The sequence below is a fragment of the Hypomesus transpacificus genome, chromosome 21 (genome assembly GCF_021917145.1).
Source record: "Hypomesus transpacificus isolate Combined female chromosome 21, fHypTra1, whole genome shotgun sequence".
Lineage (NCBI taxonomy): Eukaryota > Metazoa > Chordata > Actinopteri > Osmeriformes > Osmeridae > Hypomesus > Hypomesus transpacificus.
This window is the reverse complement of record NC_061080.1, coordinates 2,514,471-2,535,046: the sequence shown is the minus strand read 5'-3', so window position 1 is coordinate 2,535,046 and position 20,576 is coordinate 2,514,471. Positions and strand designations below refer to the sequence as shown.

General features: G+C 42.2%; 1 protein-coding gene across 2 annotated transcripts; it reads right to left on the bottom strand.

The window, feature by feature from the left end:
• Positions 1-46: 46 nt before the first annotated feature.
• On the bottom strand, positions 47-20,108 carry sept3 (septin 3). Of its 2 annotated transcripts, XM_047044126.1 has the most exons (12): positions 20,046-20,108; positions 19,560-19,820; positions 17,059-19,209; positions 14,980-15,255; positions 14,599-14,727; positions 14,116-14,197; positions 13,651-13,788; positions 12,523-12,640; positions 4,363-4,458; positions 3,471-3,567; positions 3,250-3,301; positions 47-3,139 (listed from the first exon to the last, which is right to left on the bottom strand). In XM_047044126.1, exons 3-12 carry the CDS (start codon positions 19,127-19,129, stop codon positions 3,019-3,021), a joined length of 3,180 nt encoding a protein of 1,059 aa, XP_046900082.1. In that variant the 5' UTR covers positions 19,130-19,209; positions 19,560-19,820; positions 20,046-20,108; the 3' UTR covers positions 47-3,018. The 2 variants fall into 2 exon arrangements, with proteins under 2 accessions (XP_046900082.1, XP_046900083.1); XM_047044127.1 differs by lacking the exons at positions 17,059-19,209; positions 19,560-19,820; positions 20,046-20,108 and adding an exon at positions 16,058-17,047.
• Positions 20,109-20,576: the final 468 nt, after the last annotated feature.

Here is a 20,576-nt window from a genome sequence, read left to right as displayed (position 1 = left end):
ACAAGGTCATTTGGCACAGCCGGGAACCTAACTGGTAATCTTCTGATTACTAGCCCGATTCCCTAACAAGTCTATGAAAAAAAGTACTTGTGCAGAAGCTATCACACGTTGCCCATCTTAACATGGTCACACACTTGCCACGCCTACATGTAGAAAAGACACAAATTGACAGCCACTGTATGTGTCAATAGCGTAATAAGCAACATGCGTGTTAAAATTATGAAAAAGACACTAACCATGTTAGATGTAAATCATTCATGTCTACATAGCACAAAAGGTGCTTAAGAGTAGATGGTATAGCATACCAATCCCTGACGTCTAGGTCGCACATTAGATGTTATGAGATTATAGGAACAGACACTTGGTGTTTATACACAGGAATGCAGAGACGTGGGTGTGTGGGATTTATTTATTATGTATTAATGCCTGCATTTTGTAGGACTCTAGTTCCTGCAACGATATTATATATCTTAAAATAGAATGGATTTTCCTTATGTCTGATACCATACTCTTCGCTCACATCCGTCACAACTGCATACTTGAGACACCCAGTGGCTCTGTTGTATATTGCAGTTTTCCAGGCCTTTCCAGGTTGTGATTGTATTGCAGGTTTTTGCTATCAATAATAATAAAAATTAAAAAATACAAGTTGCTTTAGCAGAGGGGGATATGGGCTTGCAACCTCTACATCAGCAGCCCTACCACTGAGACCTACCCACCTATCAACTTTCAGTGTTTGCAACAGGGCTTCTTGACACGAGAACTGAACATTCTAAAAAAAATGCCAACAAAGGGATACTTATATTATTGTAATGATATACCAACGCTTTGCGTTAAAGTAACCTTAATATATTGCACATTTTCTTGAGCAAGATCGAAAGGTAAGTGTATTTGTAGAAAGTCCAAAGAAAAGTAAACATTAACATTACTTTAACTTAAGTCAGAGAAGTCTTGAGTTTTGCAATTGTAGTTGGTGATGCAAGTCCACACATTTGTCCGAAAAATGTATGTTTATTTAGATAATTATAAATTACCATAAATAATAAATAAATAACAATATTGAAACACATCTTTGTGAAACACAACTTTGACAAAAATTGTTTAAAAGAAAAAATATTTTCACATCAGGGCACTAGTAAGGTATAGACAATGAGTTATCCGCGGATTTATGTCAGTTACTAGAGTTGACATGACCATTTCTTGTTGTCGATTTATAACACCACACTGCAATCATTAAATAGGCAATATAGTGACGTTGATGTGGATGCATGTTTATGGACGGGCAAAATGAGAAAAGTGTTAGAAATACTAAATATAAACAGTTTTTGTTAAATATTATTTTGATTGTTCCTTAAAAATCAACAACGGCACTAAAACACCACTAGAACTACACTTTTTTTTGCATCAGACACCAATGTTGTCACGTCACACTCTCACACACATATATGATTGTATAAAACATTTTCGGGGAAACCCCTCCAGGATACAATTCAAACCCAAAGTTTGTGACTTTTGTAAGTGCATGTGCTCTTCTGTAAACAGTGTATAACTGAACATTAGTATGGGTAATTTCCTGAAGAAACCTTCAGTAAACATGTAACTGTTAGCTATTTGGAATGGTTACTCTGGTAGTCTAAAATATGTATAGTCAATTTAGTAGTTACAGATGGCATGTTGGAAACTGTGTAAGCTCTCTTTACATGATTCTATTGGTAACAGTAAAGGAAACCAAACTTAATTCAGAGGTTTTCCAAAATCAGCGGTTTACCTGATCTGACTGGATGGATATTGGCAGGATACTTGAGGTTGCATTTAAGCTACCAAAGTGTCTTTGCAGTAAGTGCTAGATGATTACTGCATATCCCGACTGTCTTTTGAGTCACAGAGATTGTTGTGGAGTACTGCCACCAACTGGCAGAGAGAATAGTTGTTGGCAGAATGATATTGGCACAATATCAGCTTCATAGGTTTTCAGTATCTTTGAGATGGCCACAAATCCTTCACATGGCACTACATTTGAGAGGAATCCGTTTTGAGGTCTGTTTCCCCATAAATACATCAAGCTTTGACATTTTTCATCAAGCTTTGAGACAATTAGAATAGTTTGATCAATCACAATACTTCAGTGGGTGGGTTGATGTTCCTGAATTTGTTTAGAAAAGTGGCTAGTAAAAACAAAACAACAAAATAAAATGCACCAAAAGATATGAGTACAGGATGAGGAAAAATTGCCATAAATGTGTGTGTGTGAGGGGATTTGTTTTGTGAATACATAATTAAATTGAGTTAAAGTAACTATAATCCTTCATCCAATTGGCCATCCACAACCTCGCCCCCCCGTATTTGTCTGACCTCCTCAAGGGTCCCACTACCTCCCGCTCCCTCAGATCCTCTTCCTCCATACACCCGTTTGTCCCCTCTGCCCGCCTCACCACCATGTGGAGTAGAGCATTCAGCCGCTCTGCTCCCCGTCTCTGGAATTCAGTACCACCCCAACTCAGAAATATCAATTAATTCCCCCATTTCAAATTGCAACTCAAAACCCATTTGTTTAAAACTGCTTATTCCATTTAATGCCAATTGCTCTGCCTTCTTCTGTTGTTTTGAATATTGTTGTATTCTTTATTTTGCTGCTTTTAATGTCTTATGTACCCCTATACGGTGTCCTTGAGGGCTGAGAAAGGCTTTTAAAATAAAATGTATTATTATTATTAATTGCAATTGACTTTGTATTTTTTAAGGAAAACTACGAGTTTAATATGGCGCGGCTGTGTGTGTGTGTAAGTGGGTGGGGGAGGGAAGGAGGGAGGGGCAAAGGGGCGTGGCTGGGATGTTGGAACTTGCATGACACGAGTGACGAGATGAGTGATAAGATGTGGGCCCCTTGCATGATATGAGTGTCATTTCACAGCTGTACATGTTCTCCTAGCATGCAGTGATGCCATTTCACAACATAGATTAGTCTATTTTTGTCTTCTCTTTTTTTGGCTCTCTATCTCTCAAATGAGTCAAAACTAATTACAGGTTGGTGTCATTGGATGAGATGGGGTGCAATCCTCCATTGTCATTGAGTCTCTTGGCACGATATGTTTCATAGTGGATATTGTGGGTGACCTCCTTCAAGTCTTGGAGGTGTGACCTTAAGAGTAAAGGAAAGTAAGAAAAGTTAAACAGATTATTGGGTAAATGATCAGTTGAAATTATGTTTCAGTTATATTTATTCCATTTAGGCATTACAATAATTAATACCTGATCAGGAAATCTCGCAAAAGAGCAAATTCACAATGTTTGCTGTTTTCAACTGTAACAAAAGAAAAAAACGAGAGTGGTTATGTAACGAAAATAAAATGTACTCCACGCGTCGCAAGTGATGAATTTCAACAAGTGCAATTACAATCTATTCTCCATGCAGCTCTCGGATTGGCAATGAGAAAGGTCAATGTTGTTAATCCAGTAGTGCATCAACGCACCTTCTACCACTCCCCAGGCAGTCTTCCTCCCCAGAACTCGTTTTCCGTTGACTTGGTACTCCTTGTCGCTGCCCACAACGGCAAAGGGCATTGCCTCCTGTGGCCGGACACACCAGGTTTAATGGGGTGAGGAAAAGAACCATAAGTAGTTTATGAGGCGAAACAATAACTGAGGCGTGGCTGCTTCATGTGGGGATCTGTCGTTTTTTACCGGTCATGATGCAGTGAGGAAGTGAAGAGAAATATATGATATGAACATACATATCGATTCTGACTTGAAGAAAAGTAACGAGAGGTTCATTTTTGGGGAATCAAGACACTCAGCAGCCAGATAATTGGGTACTCCCATCTATTACCCGTTTGGATCCTCCTTTGCCTCGAGTTGACATGTGGTTCTGCAACGTTATCCTCTCCTTTATTTAGTTTGTGCCTAGATGTGGTTTTGTGATTTTCGTTTGGCTTTTGGGTCATTCGCAAAGGGGCAAGGGGATAAGTAAACTACCCATGGGCATATACCCCATCATGTAGCATTACTTTTCTTAAGAACACTAGACCATTCAATGTTCCCTTGTTATCCTGTGGCAATTAATACAATTTTTATATCACTGTTTGTATTGAAAGCATAGTCAATCATATACTGTCAAAAGCAGTACACATACATTTACATAAAAAAAATTGTTTACATATTTTTAAGTCCCTTCTGTTTCCTTAGACAGAGACAAACTAATGAGATGGCCGTAACATCCTGTCTCCCTGCTCTATTTGAACTTTGGTCCCATGAGTAATTTATCTGTGTGGGCGTTTTTTTGTGAACGGGTTGGTGCACCTCATCCATGGGCTACTGAGTATGTATGTCAAGCTGTGAATCTGGAGCAATGGAGTCTTTGCTCACCCTGATCTTGTCGTTGTCACTCTTGTCCTCCATATCCTCATCAAACTCCTTCTGAGGATATAACTCGATCCCACATGCCTCCAGTTCCTTCCTCACCTGCAAAAACAAACAAAGAACAAGACTAAGACAAAGGTTAAGTATCTCTGCAGGAACAATCTTTTTTTGTTTCTTCTCCTTCATCCACTTAGGGTACATTATTTACTTTTATATACTGTCCATTACATTGGCTTTTTTCTCAAAATTGTATTTAGTGGTTCAGTGCCCGTTTGAATGAAATACTGTGATCTGGCAAACGGGAGTTTTCTTAAAATATATTCATGGTCCTTTGTCTTCCATGGGCACCCCATAAGAAAACCGGTGTTGGTCCAATTTGAATTTGTAAGACTGTCTTCACACCTTTGAGCATCCACCCCTTGAGGGGTGGTCGCAAAAGTTGAAGACTCAGAAATGATCATTAAAATATGTGTTTCTGTCAATTTTGTTTGTGAACAGCTTTTAATGTCCTGTTTGATATGCCTTTGTTTCTTATTTTACGGGGGAAATTAGGGTAATGTTTTAGTGTTGTATGATATATATTTTACAGGTTTTATACCATTGACTATGTAACAAATCAAACATGTTTGCACAGTCTTTTGTCCTCCAAGGGCGTTACATTAGGGCTCTTGCAAACACTGAGTGAAAACTGGTGATGGTTCAATTTGAATTTGTAAGCTTTAGACCAGTGGTTCTCAACCCTGGTCCTCAAGTACCCCCTGTCCTGCACATTTTTGATGTTTCACACCTGATTCAAATGAATGGTCGTTAGCAGGTTTCTGCATAACTAGATAACAAACCATTCATTTGAATCAGGTGTGTTGGAGCAGGGAAACATCTAAAACATGCAGGACAGGGGGTACTTGAGGACCAGGGTTGAGAACCATTGCTTTAGACCAGGGGTGTCGAACTCCGGTCCTCGAGGGCCGCTGTCCTGCATGTTTTAGATTTTTCCCTGCTCCAACACACCTGATTCAATTAAATGGTTTGTTATAACGACCCTTCATTCAAATCAGGTGAGCTGGATCAGGGAAACATCTAAAACATGCAGGACAGCGGCCCTCGAGGACCGGACTTCGACACCCCTGCTTTAGACAATCATTCTTCACATTACTAACTCTCTACATAAGTGGTTCTCAACCCTAGTCATCAGGACATCCCTGTCCTGCATGTTTTAGATGTTTCCCTGCTCCAACATACCTGATTCAAATGAATGGTCGTTAGCAGGTTTCTGCATAGCTAGATAACAACCCATTCATTTGAATCAGGTGCTTTGGAGCAGGGAAACATCTAAAACATGCAGGACAGGGGTGCGCTGAGGACCAGTGTTGGGAATCACTGCTCTACATCACTACAACAGCATCTCTTGGAAATTCATGAGTTCACTGTGTGTTTGGAGTGTACTGACTGGGATATGTTCACAACTGCTACCAATAGTCAGGATGAGCTCACAGAGGCTGTGACATCGTACAGGACTGCTGTATACCAACACGTACCAGGGTGAGCTACAACAAAGACAAATCCTGGTTCACAGCGAAACTCAGAAGGTTGAGGTTGCTCGACCTGAACGAGTTCTACTGCAGATTTGAAATACAATTGGACCCCCCCCCCCCCCCCCACCACCACAAAGATGACTCTTTCCATTCAGGAGGGAGAATTTAACAGACTTTTCAAGAGGCAGAACCCCCGCAAAGCAGCTGGGCCGGACTCTCCAGCCACCCCTCAAGCACTGCGCTGACCAGCTGTCTCCAGTGATCACCAACATCTTCAACACCTCTCTGGAGACATGCCATATGCCAGCCTGTCTCAAGTCCTCCACCCAGGGCTGCGTCCTTTCCCCTTTACTCTTCTCCCTGTACACCAACAGCTGCACCTCCAGTCATCCGTTCGTCAAACTCTTGAAGTTTGCGGACGACACCACCATCATTGGGCTCATCTCTGGAGGGGATGAATCTGCCTATAGGTGGGAAGCTGACAACCTGCTGACCAGGGGCTTCATGTATAAACGATTGTGCAGCTTTCATACCAGAAGATAGCGTACGGCTAAAACTTGAAAAGTACCTACGCACAGAAATATTTGCACACATAAAAACAGTTGTATGCCAGGTCCTGCGCACCTTTCCTTTATAGATCACAATCAACGTGAGATTGACCGCACGTGAACGAGCCACTGACCCCGCCTTGCCTCCTCCCATAAATGAATATGCAGATGGACAATAAATGTCTAAATTACAGTATTCCTTCGAATAAACAGCGCCTAAAAAAGTAACGTAATTTAATAAACGCTGCGGCGTTTATTCGAAGAAAGACGGTAAAATGGCTAAACACTCACAGACTGAAAACATTCACAGACTGTGAGATAGAGGTTCTGACAACAGAATGTATCCTGTTTGGCGGCCTGTCATCAGGTATTAGCGACAAAAAGTCGGCGGAGTGGAAACTGTCACTATTTGCGACTTTTATAATGATTTTTTGCACTTTCAGATTTAGCTAAATATAAAGTGCATTACAAATACAATTATTATTATTATTATTATATGGCCGTAAATGCTGTGGGTTTGGAAAACCGGACCATGGCAGAAATTAAGAAATCTCGAAATTAAGAAACACGTGGTGGCGCATCGTAACAGCACCCTCAAGTTTAACAGAAGTTATTAAATGGTGGCAGATTAAACAGTACCCTAGCATTTCCCGTTTGGGTTTTGGCATTTATATGTGACCATACACATTAATGATCAAACTTTTATTTTAATGTTTTTTGAATAGTTAACGTCATAGACGTATGACATTAACTATAGTGGAAACTTAATTTTTTAATGTTTTGTGAGTTTTGGCACTTTTCAGTTATAATCGCCACGTTACAGAGCCAGACAAGACTTTGCGGACGGTCCGGACATTCTCACATCTGTTCAAAAGTTTCCGTGACGGCCCGCACATTCTCACGTCAAGTTAAATTTGATAAATCACACAGAGTGTGTGAAAACCAGTGTACGCAAGCTTTTCGTGAATACGAAACGTTTATACATGAGGCCCCTGGGGTAGTGTGAAAGAAATGTTGGTCCTATGTACAATGAATGTGTTTTAACAGAAGTTTACAGTTGGATAAAAATCTTGATACAATGAATGTTTATTCAACTCTATTTGGCAGAGATGCCACCTATAGTTTTTATGACACCTAACTAGGAGACGTGAAGTCTAGAGACATGAAGTCTGGGTGACCTGGAAGAGTTCTCACCTGGGGGGAAGAGACAGTTGGTCTGAAGACAATGTGGATTCAACTGTATTGTTCTAAGGATTTAACCAATAACAGAAGAGATGTCTGTAGGATGGACCAATGATTTTTGAGAACTGTCGTATCTATAAAATGGTCTGTTGAAGAATGTTCTTGGGGGGTTCAGGGCCATCAGCTAGGTAGTGCTGGTGGGCTGGATTCTCCGGTTCCATTATAGAATGCTAGATGGAGCTGTATAGAATTGTCTTTGTGTTATGGTATTATGTTTTGTGCTGGTGATGTTATGTTGATAAAGTTATGTTTACGCCATACGTCAAATATACATTAACTCTGTACTTCACCCGACTTCAGCTTAAACGATTGATTCTCTCAAAAACTTCCAGGACAGTAGCCAGAAAAACTTAGAGCTCAATGCTCTTAAGTCAATGGAGATGTTTGTGGACTTCAGGAAGAATACAGTCCCAATCACCCCAATCACCCTGTGCGACTCCCGAGTCAACACTGGAGTCCTTCCGCTTCCTGCACACTATCCTCTCCCAGGACCTCAAGTGGGAACTGAATATCAGCTCCCTCACCAAGCCAAGAAAGCACAACAGAGGATGTACTTCTTACGGCAGCTGAAGAAATTCAACCTGCCAAATGATGGTGCACTTCTACATCCATCACCATCACCATCTGGTACGCTGCTGCCACAGCCAAGGACAAGAGCAGACTGCAGCGTATCTTCCGCCCTGCTGAGAAGGTGATCAGCTGCAATCTGCCTACCCTTGAGGACCTGTACACCTCGGGGACCCTGAGGCGAGCGAGGAAGATTATGTCCGACTACTGCCAGCCTAGACACTCTCTGTTCCAGCCACTCCCCTCCGTCAGAAGGCTGCGGTCCATCAGGACAAAAACCTCACACCATAAGAACAGTTTATTTCCATCTGCTACTGGCCTGTTCAACAAGGCCAAGGACTCCCACTGACATTTAACTAATATCTATTATAAATCCATCCGACACCTATTGCACTACGCACAAGCCACCTTGATCAAATTTGCACTATTCTGCGCATTCATATTCTTATTCTATTTTGATTAGGGCTTTTGAACATTAACGTGATAATAACGCGTTAATGCAATCTCACTTTAACGCGATTTCAAAATAATTGTGCCGTTAACGCAGGTTTCTTTTTGACCCTAGGAATCACCTGTTGTCACATGACTTCAACTGCCGACGGTAGCTGAATGATGGAGGGCTTTTAGATGGGAAGTTCCATTTCAAAAAGTTGCCAGACGGCTCGGTTGACAAAACCAAGGCTGTGTGTACTGATTGTCAGGCTGGAGTACTGACTGGAGTACTTCCAGCCCAAAGTATCACATGCAAGCCAAGCACACAGCCAGCAACAGCGGTAGCAGCAGCAGCGTTCGCTCCGGTAATATACGGCAGACAACACTCGCAAAAGAAGCGAGTTACCCTGTCGTCTGGAAATGTGAACAGACTTGTGTCTGAGCAGCAGTCTTGGGTCAACAAAATAGAAACGGTATTGTTCAAATTGAAGGCCAATCTGTGGTTGCTTAATAAGTACCCGAAGTATGTACCTGTCTGAGCACACAGCTGCTAGTCCAAGTACTTGTCTTCTCCAAGTTGGACTACTGCAACTCGCTGCTTTCTGGTCTCCCAGCATGCGCAACCTGCCCTCTTCAGAGGCTTTAGAACGCAGCGGCCCGCCTGGTCTACAATCTACCCAGACGCTGCCATCTTACCCCGCTCCTCATCTCTCTCCACTGGCTACCCATCACGGCCCGTATCAGATTCAAGACCCTGGTACTGACCTTGGGAGCAGTGAACGGGACTGCACCCGACTACATCAAGTCTCTCCTGCAGCCTTACACCCCCACCCGCCACCTACGGTCTTCTTCAGACAACCGCCTGGTGGTCCCACCGCTCAAGACCACCCGGTCTCAACACAAAATCTTCTCCTGTCTGGCCCCCCAGTGGTGGAATCAACTCCCCACCTCCATCAGAGACACTGACTATCTCTCCACCTTCAAGAAAAGGCTCAAGACGCACTTGTTTTGGGAGTACAACGGTACTTAGGTTTGCTTGACCCAATGTTAGTTTCCTCAAGGATCACAATGGCTCTTGCTTAGAGACTTGTTGCTCTTGTGGTTGGTGGTAACTGAGTTACATTTTTGTACTTGCTGTGATATATTGTGTTTTATTGTTGCTTGTTTTTCCACAGGTACACTTGCACTTATAGCGGTTCATGTTGTTTAATTGTAACTTGTTTAACTACATGCTCTTGTGGTTCTTCCCTTTGGCACTTATTTTGGTTGTTCAAAATATGTGCTTCATGTTTTGGTTACTCGCAAGGTTTTGGGGCTATCTTGTTGTTATTATCAGTGACCTATGCACTTTATAAAGGTCTCTCTTGGAAGTCGCTTTGGATAAAAGCATCTGCTAAATGAATAAATGTAAATGTTCTTTTGAGAGGTTTATTGATTGTTTTTTGTAAGGGCTTCTGACAGTCATGTTTTGTTGAGTGAAATTTGAATGTTGAGACTACATGTCTTATAAATATGGACATTGGGAATATGGAATAAATATATTTTATATTCTAGAACAAGTCTGATTTTGTGGATGTTTATTATAAATCAGTATAGTTTGTGAGTGAATTAACTTGTTATACGGACACTGTAGTATGTGACTACATGTAAGATAAGAGCGTCTGCTAAATGACTAAATGTACATGTGTTAAATTTGAGATTATATTTCCTAAATATATAACAATATGTTGTATGTTCAATATTGTACAGCATGTGTGAGTGAATAAAAGTCCCTCACAATTTCCTCGCTTTCCTCCAGTTATTTGAGGTTTTTAAGTACACCCTTTTAATGTTATTTCACCTCCCAAAATATTAACGGATACAATTTGATATACATTTTTTTTATGTAATAAATTCAATAGATTTGCGATTAATCATATGAAATAATGCGATTCAATATTTTAATCGCTTGACAGCCCTAATTTTATATATATATTTTAGATTTTAAATTGTATACATTTTTAGATTGTTGCACTTTGTTGAATTTGAATTAGTTAGACTATTTTTTTTTAAATTTAATTTAAGATCCGTATGTTTATTGTTTGCACCTTCTTGCCACAGTAAATTCAGTGTTTGTGTAAACCTACATGGCGAATAAACCAAATTCTGATTCAGATTCTGGGGTTGTGCATGTAACAGATCTAACATGTTGGCACAGTCTTTGGTCTTCCAAGGGTGTTACATTTGGCCTCCTGCAACCACTGAGTGAAAACTAGTGATGGTCCAATTTGAATTTGTATGTCATCATTCTTCACATTAACAAACGGAATTCAGGTCATCAAATTACCAACTACATCACTACAACAGAATCTCTTGGTAAAGGCCGATTTATACTTCTGCGTCTCCGTTAACGGACAGACGCATGCACGGAGTCGGACGGAGTCGGACTAGTTGAATTTATACTACTCCGACGGCTCTGCGTGCTGAAAGCAATTCACAGCCAGAACAGTAGATGGCGCTGCACTGCGTTGCTAGCTAGGTTATCGAAAAGTCGGAGCAAATTTACAAATGAACCGTTTCATCAATAAAATAAGCACATTTTCAGCAACTACACTGCCCATTTCTCGTCACATTTAAATTCAGATGCTGATTTACATCTACTGTTTAGCTGAAATAAGAGTTGTAAAAACATACAACAATGGCGGTCAAAGGATTCTGTTCTCTTGTTGGTCACGGCAACCCCGCCCCCACCCCTGACGCAAGCGGTTCTTAATACGAACCAATCATAGCCAAGGGGTATCCGTAAAAAGACGCACGGACAGACGGATAGTCAGGAAAATCAGGAGGCACACGCAGAGCTCTGCGAGGGCTCTGCGAGGACACGCAGAGGGCGTTTGTTGACGGAGAGGGCGTTCCCCGTGTGCGTGTGCGTAAAAACGCAGAAGTATAAATCGGCCTTAACTCATAAATTTACTGTGTGTTTGCTGGGTCTGTATCCAAATTTGTCTCACGATGACAATAGAAAAATCAGCTCAACATGGTGGCAAATGCATCAAAACAGTGAGCTCAACATGGCGGCAAATTTGTTTATTTAGATTAATTTTTTATGTCCTTGCTCAATACACCTGCCAAATTTCATACAGTGCCCAGTTTGCAAGGGTAATCATGCCACAGACACACACAGATTCCCGCCTTTATAGATACTTATCACAAGTTCTGTATAAACAAGTGACTTGCTTGACTGGTATAAGCATGCCAGCATCAACAACACTGAAAATATGGGTGTGACTGTGACGGTCCACAAAATTCATGGTTTGATACAATAGAATGGTTTCACGGTCTGGTATGTTTTCCATGCAACAACAAAAAGTACAAATGCCAGAGAATTTTTTTTAATAAAAATCTTAAAAACAATGATGGAGTTATACCTTACATGGCGGTGTCTTTTGAGCAGCCTATAAAACAAAAACAGCTAGCCTATTGCAACTAGCTAACTTAGCATCAGCATGTCTCCCATCATGTCATAAGCAGAGTGTTTTTCTTTGAGGGTGAGAGAGGCAGACAGCACATTGCCTATTACATTTTTTAGGCTGCCTTGTTATGCGCAGTAGCACAGACAGCATTATATTTCACACATTTTAAGCTCGATTTTATTTTCCAAATGTAATAAGATTAGTTCAATGAATCATTTTGATTTAAATGTATACCGAAATGAAAGCCTCTTACCAAATGGTTTAATATGAATACATCTATTGTTATACCCGTAACAGAAAATATGTAACCAAATGTAAAATGTTCGGAAGGAGATACGAAAATATGTTTTGAGTTAGACAGTATTTTTCAGTTCAACGGTGTAGGTTTCTCACCTTCTGTTTGAACTCCATCTTCTCATCGGGGGTCATGGTATCAGACTTAGCGATGATGGGGATAATGTTCACCACTCGACTCAGATGCTTCATGAACTCAATGTCCAGCTGCCGGAGACTGAGAAACAGGAAGAGATATAGGCAGGGAGACAGGGAAGAGAAGTGAGGGGAGACAGAGAGATACTTTGACCTTTAAAGATCATTAAAAACATACGGTCAAACAAACAAGCCTGGACATTAAAAAGTCTCTTAAATATTGATGCAGCAGTGCACTGCACCATGCTAATATGAAGGAAGTTCTAGGACAGACATTTGGAGAGATGGAATGGGAGACAAAATACACTTTAAAACTACATGAAGTACAGGCATGCATTAACACATAAACCTTCATATTGTGATTATTGCAGTGAAATATAATGTAGCTTTAAACTTTCAAATGTAAATCATAGGGAATCCAATGTATTCACAGAAGCGCTGACAATTTATATTAACATAGACAGCTATAAGAATAATATGTTGTTCAATAATAATTTGTTGTATTAGGATCATGGGGATGGAGGGATAGGGGATGTCGGTTTGGCGTGCAAGGGGCATAATACTCTGTGTATGTAGATTACTGGGCAGTAAAGCAGAGGGCTTTATAAGCTTCTGTAGATGCTCGCCCTTAATTTTCAAACTAAGGCTCACTGATAAGGGAACAAGGGAGGGTATTTCATGATGCTTTCTGTCCCCTGGTTCAATAACAAACACCAAGCTTATTGGACAACAGATGTGTCCAATTTCCGCCCTTTGGGTAGGTGACAACGCAGAAAGTATCCTGCTTGGTCACAATGATCCAGATAAAAACCATGGCACACTGGGTTGTCGCATAGAAAAGATGGCATCTGTTTGTGTGAAGGGCAATTTTCCGGTTCAGATGAGCCTGGCTTCATCTTAATCAGGACAAAGATGTTGCCGACGAGCCCAGTTCTGCTAAGGCTGTGTCAGTATTTGAGTGTGTGCAGTTGAATTTAAACTCATGACAACGACAACCGCAGTCCATGTGCGTGCGTGTTGTAATTGCACCACAAAGCACTAACAAAAAACAACTTTAACATTCCTTCTTCCGGCGTGCTGTTTCGAACTTACGAGTGTCCGGTTGGTGAGATGAAGTACAAGCAGCAGTGGACCCTTGTGTCGGGGATGCGCTTCTTTCGTGCTATGTTCACCTCCTCCTTCAGGAACTTCTCATACTGCTCATTGATGTACTTTGAGATGGGCTCCCAGCTGTAAACAGAGTAGAGAAATCCAGGTGGGTGTTCAGACTAAGAATACACACAGGGAGGGGAGGAGTGTGTTTCTGTGGTAACTGCAAGCAAACTGAACACTGCATAATAAAGAACTATGTTTTTAAGCAAGTGACAGTGAGGGGGCCCTACAAAACAAATCCCTCTGCAGCAAGGCAACTCTTATCTCAAGAAAGGGATTGAGTTTCTACAATTAGTGCATGGCCGATTATAATGAGGTGACCTAAAACTAAATATAGTGTGTGAAAGCTATAGTAATCTCAGATAGGTTTGATTTCTCTTACACGCACACACACACCGACCTTACCAGTTCTCATTGTTGATCTGGTCACCAAAGCCAGGGGTATCAATCACTGTCAACTTCATCTTGACTCCACCCTCCTCAATCACTGAATAAAAACAATAAAAGAATTGTTCTTTCAAAATAAAAAGGCAGGCTACCTACGAGAGTGAAAATCACAGCCACTGCGTACAATTAGCTACAATGCTTTGGACCAGCTGGAAAGATGACAGAAGAGAAAACATGATCTGATTGGCTGGGGAAGGAAGAGAGGAATGATTCAGCTGGCTACTTCCACAGTTGGACACCATGCTCCAGCTGTGCCAGTGTATGCCACCCTCAAGGCAGGACATAGTCTGTTGGGTCAATCTATGCCAAGGGGCAGTTGGCACAGTGATAGCCTACAACACAATGCTGCAGTCAATGGAGTCAGGGCACAACACTCCCGTATTGAACAGGCCGTGTAAAAGAAGCTTGTAATAAACCCCCTTTCCCACCCCCATCTCATACCATGTGACACTGCCTTGATCTCCACAGTCTTGGGGATCTTCTCGTCACGGCCCCAGGCCGTGCTCCTCCGGCTCACCTGGGACTTGAACAGAGTGTTGACCAGAGTCGACTTCCCCAGACCACTCTGACCTGACAGGAGGGGAGAGCGAGAAATAGAATGACGCAGGGCAAGGGCAATCATAAATAGAACAAAGCGTCCTAAGTCTGAGAACTGCATCCAAAGCATGAGGATCACCACGATGGTTCTTGACAGCTTTTTTTGGTATGGTTTTCTCAGTAAATAACACAACAGAACTTACACTACAGTACACTCAATCCTATGGATACAAAGTTACTTGCACATTGTTTCTAAACCCACTAATGCTCCAAGCCTTTACTCACCAACTACCATAATGTTGAAGTCAAAGCCCGTCTTCATGGTTTTTTTCCTCATCTGCTCGATTATGGTGTCGATCCCGATGTAGCCCAGCAGTGTGGAGCCGCCGCCCATACCTTGGCCCCCAACTCCGTGACCGAGCCCGCTACCAATTCCAACCGGCGGCGCCTGCTGTGGGGAGGGGGTGTGTGGGGTGGCTGGGGGTGCAATTGCCACATGAGGGGGCTTGGCAGGAACGGCAGGTTTGGGTCTCACTTCCGGGGGAACAATATCAGACATGTCTGGAAAGGAGGGTGGAGGGCGAAACTGTTCCACTTAATTCCAATGGCAAAGCAATATGAGGAGAAGAAAAACCATGCACTGTTTGCATGGCAGATGGTTTCAGGAACAGACATAAGGCTGAGCATGACGTCTATAATTGGAGTGTTCTAGACAGGATACCTTAACTGCGGGGCATGCACATGTAGCTAGGTCTGCTGCTCTTGGAGACAGTGCACACACGCCTTGACACAGATCAGACAGGTCAGGACAACAGGCACTGTGTCAGTTCGACTGAACACATCGTTGAACAACCTTCCTTTCGCTCTCTCCCTGCCTTTCGTACACAGCCACTCAATAGCCTGATACTGACAAATTAGGTTTAGGTGGGGCTACCTTGCAGATTATCTAAATTGTGTGGACAAAAATAGTTAAACTGTCTTTGCGTTAAGCTAAATTATCTTGCTTGCTACCTATGCCTAAATTCTCGAGAAACTGGATATTTTCAGTTAGTGCCTTTTTTCCCACGGTTATTCCCATGGGTGTCAATCTGCGACTGTAAATCCTAATTCTGTGAATATGAGAATCTAGCTAGGTAGGACTAGCTTCCAATCAAGCAAAATAAAGTGGCTTGTCCACGTTGCATTCAACTCAAACAACAATGCCTTCCACTCACAATAATTAGGACTGATTAGCTGGCTAGCTACATCCATAACCTGACCCATTGTCTCTCCATCCATGCCGGCTAACGTTGGCTAACGAGCTAGCTAACTCAATGTCGTCTGTGATGTTAAGACATAGACTAGCCTTAGCTATTCTACTTACCAATTCCTGTGTGGGTTCAATCGCTAAATTGTTTAGGACGAAGAATTGCAAGTTCAGAGTCTGCCTTTCAATCCACGCAGGGCACAATAACCAACGACGAATGTCCGATACGGTAGGCAGCGAGATGTAGAACACGGGTCATGTGATTTGAATGGGTACCTCTTTCCCTCCTTCCCCCCAGCTCGCTGACTGAGAGCCCCCCTTTTTCGTTGTCAAGGCGACAAGAGGAGAGGGAACTGAGAGATCCAGCACGCATGCTCAAAAATGAGTTTTTCCTCAGGGATGGTATTTTGGCATCACCCCGAGCTTATTTCGGAACTTTTGGGAGAACTTTAATAAAAGTTCGATGAAACAGAATTTAAGATTAATTAAGACTGGTTTCAAACTAATTCTAACAATGTAACCACACCAGTAATGAATGGCCACATTTTGATCTGTTATTTTTTAATTCAAATTGCTGTATTCCTATTCATGTAAATGAATGTACCACGAAGAGTAAATTGTAAAATCTTAAAACCTAACAGTAGGTACATCTATCATGTACCTACTGTTGTTCACTGAGTAGTTTACAATGAAACAGTAAATCGATTGCAGTTAGAGTTCACTGATACTTTTATATACTCACATATCCTGCCATTGTTGTTGCTGCTGTGCTCTTTCACCCTCTTTTGTGTACACTTTCTATGTGCTTGCATGGTCTGTGTTTGAAGTTGACCAGTTTGTGTATTGGTCCCTTTCAGCTCCCCGTAACATAGTTTAATCTATCCAATATACCCATGTCTCTTATACCACTGTTAAGGTCAAGGACATAATATATGTCACTATTTTTCCTACTGTCCTCTCTGTCCCTTGCTTCTCCATCTGGCACACTCTTTACCTTTTGTCTTTCACATTTCAAAGCAAGAAAGTGGGACAATTTGTCTGGCAAAATATGTAATAAATACAGCCACAAACTTTTGTTTACCAACAAGCAGTCATGGAAGCGTTGTCTCCTTACTCACCCACTGACACGTGAATCACACCAGGGTGATGCATGGTGGTATCATGTAACTCCCGTGCCTCATCGGTGACAGATGTCCTGCTTGAATGAGGGTGACTCAGTGCGCATGATGAAGAGACGGCTCTCTCATTTGATCTCTGGAATCCTATGCTCTGGGCTTGCGATACCAGTTGAAAGACCCCTCTTGAATCGCTGCCAGCCCTGGTTGTGTTGGGTTGGTTGCATCCCATGGCCAGCAGCCAGCTCGCGGTCCATTCTTCTGAGGAATATTCTGGTGGCAGCTTGGGCCCCTCATAGTCAGGTGGCGGGCCAGTTTGGCGCTGTTCCGTAGCATCAGATTTCAGTCGTCTGTGGTTGATGTTGTTCTTTGCTACATGTGAGGACTGTTCAGGATCGAAACTATGTTTTTGTGTCTGGGTGATGTCTTCACTGATGGTTTTGTCTAGCATGAAACATCCAGTCGGACAGATTTTGCTCACTTTTGTTGTCGAACTACTGCAGATCACTTTGTCAAGATTCAAATGGTCCTCTTTAGAGGCCTTAATCACGTCAGTCTGGGAAGAGGAAGTGAGGGAAGATTCCTGTTTCTGAGGTATCACCAGACTTTGAGTCTCACAGTTATCAGATCTTACAATTGACGGAATAGCTTCCTGGTTCTCACTGATGTGTTTGGAAAGGCTATTGTCACAGACTGAAATGCCATCTAACAGACGTTTCCTATTGTATACTTTCACCGGGTGCATGTCAGTATATGGACTTTGACTTTTGGGGCTGTTGCAGAATGCTGGATTCTTGAACGTGTTGGAGGATCTGGAAGGTCTAGCTTGTTGGTAAGATTGAAATGAGTAATCTGAGACTGTCTTTGAAGACTCCTTGAGAAATGACTTGCAACTTTCCATGTCTTTTGAAAGTATTGGTCCCTTCCTAACTTCACCTTTAATAAAAGGTATTTTAGTTTCCCTTTGTGCGGACGGACTTGTTGGGGTTTTTTCAGCTTTGCATGACATTCTCTTTGGAGGTTTGGGAAGAGATGTATTGGGATCCACACGATCTCGAGACTCACGACCAGTGTCAACACTAGCAGGCTGACACGAACGACTATTCTGTAATGGTTGTTGGAACTTATTTGCCTTTTCAGATTTAGGACTTGACTGGGTGGCCTGTTTGTCACTCAGTGATCTACACCGAACATGAACTGGATGAAATTCTTTCATTGGGAGCTCACATTCTTCTAATCCTGAGATAACATTTTGTTTGGCCATCCACCCAGTTGGCGAAATAATACTTTCTGGAGAATTTTGGTTGGACGGCTTTGGTTTAGCATTTGTGTCTTCCTTCCTTGAACCGGAGGTGTCATCCTTACCCAGAAAAATCCTGGGGCTAAATCTTGTCTTCCCTGTTTTACGTAACCCAAGCCTGGCTTGCAAAAAGTTAAGGTCCTGACACTTACTTTTTACAAGGAAAGTCCCAGAACATCCGATGTCCCTGCTAAACTGGACAGAGTTATCAACAGACTTTGGGGGTGGACCCTCAGAGGGAGTTACCCTGATAGGACTTAGTATTCCACAGTGAGTGAAGCTGGTGAATCCTTCCTGGTCAGGTATGGACTGGTCTTGGATTGCTGGTGTTGGGGACATAGGTTTACCTAGCTCAGACTGGCTATTGTTGGCAGAAATGGGGATTGACCTTGCTCTTCTTTCTGTAGGCATGGGGATGTTCTGTTTTGTTCCTGAGTTGTCCAGAGGCATTGTCTGACACCGGGTGGTCGGAGAGGGGCTAAGCCTGAGAATTGGGGAGACGCTAGGCTTAGGTTCTGGAAGGGAGAGTGTTGGAGAGATGCTAGGCTTAGGTTCTGGAACGGAGAGTGTTGGAGAGATGCTAGGCTTAGGTTCTGGAACGGAGAGTGTTGGAGAGATGCTAGGCTTAGGTTCTGGAACGGAGAGTGTTGGAGAGATGCTAGGCTTAGGTTCTGGAAGGGACAGTGTTGGAGAGACGACAAGCTTTGGCTCCAGAAGGGGAAAAGAGAGGCTGGGATTAAGCTTGTGTCTGGGTGAAATTGGAGAGAGTTTCATGATGGGAGTGGGAGAGACGCTTGGCTTAGCCTTGCGCTTGGCGATCGGAAGTGTTGTATATCTGTTTCCATGGAATCTGTCTGAACGTAAACCAATTAAAGACGGCAAGCTAGTCGGTTTGATGTTAATTGACATCATAGACACAGATGGCTGAGGGGCGTGATTTGGAGCCATAGAGTTCACTCTGAGTCCATGGGCAAGAAGAGGTAATTTGGTAAAAGTAGAGGAAAGGTAGATCAGAAGACAAGGAGAATGTCACTCAAAATAATAACCATTATAAGTATCAAAGCAAAAATAGGTCTACAGTCCCAATTTACCAGCCTAACAAATTTTAATCAGCACATTGTTAAAAATAACTTGCAAAACAGTACAATACCAGTGAGACACAGACAATCAGAGCACCGTAAGTAATGCGCCGCACCAGCTGTACCTGAGTGAAGCAGGCTGTTCTGAGATCAATTTTTCCAAGACGATTCCTTGGACATCAAAGGAGGGTATTCGGATGGGTTTCTTCTTAATGACAGGAGAAGACAGGGAGAGAGGAAGGAAGGAAGACGGGCTGGCTAGGTGTTCTGGGGGTTTCTGGGGCAAAGATGCTCGAGGGAGCAAGGTTACAAGCTGGTTAGTGGCACTCATTGTCTGAAATAGGATGGGATGAAATATGGAATGAATCAAAATGATGTCAATTATGCTGTTTTAAGGAATAGGGGTTTTAGAAAGGAAGGGAAAACACAAATAGGGTGAAAACAATATTTGGTTAATCGAAAAGCCCACATTTCATTCATTTAAACCTTTCCAATATGCAACAGATCATTGATATGACAGACGATATTGCAAGACACCATACCACAAACACTGCATCCCCAAAAAACTCCTGTTCGGATAAACATGTAAAGATATTGTAAAAAATACCGACCTGAGAACCCGACAGCTCTCCACTATCTCATCGAGAGATGTGGACTGAGCGAGGAAGAGAAACAGGGTGGAAGACAACAGGAAGTGGTGGGTACCAAAGTAACATTCTCCTCATTCCTCTCCTCTAAAGCTGCACTGTTTCACTCACCCACTCACCCCATCTCTTCACAGTCTGTTTGTTATTTTCCATAAGATTCCTGACATCTGTCTGGGACAAACTAGAGTCTCAGCTTTTGGAGGGGTTTTGTACATTGAGGGTGGCTGTTGAAAACAGTCAGTACAGGGACATTTTTGGAATCTTAGATCTGAGAAAATTTGAACATCGAAGTACAATGTGAGAATTGAAGAATAAGGACAGAATTCTGATACATTTTAAAACATTGATTTAATGTCCATGTGCACATACATTGAGAGGCATAAGGTCATTAAAAGAGTTGTACATACATGTACACCATACTTTCATCACTTTGCCATAAACAATAATAATATGAAAAACAATCATATGAAAAAATATACTCCATACTCTTGTCTT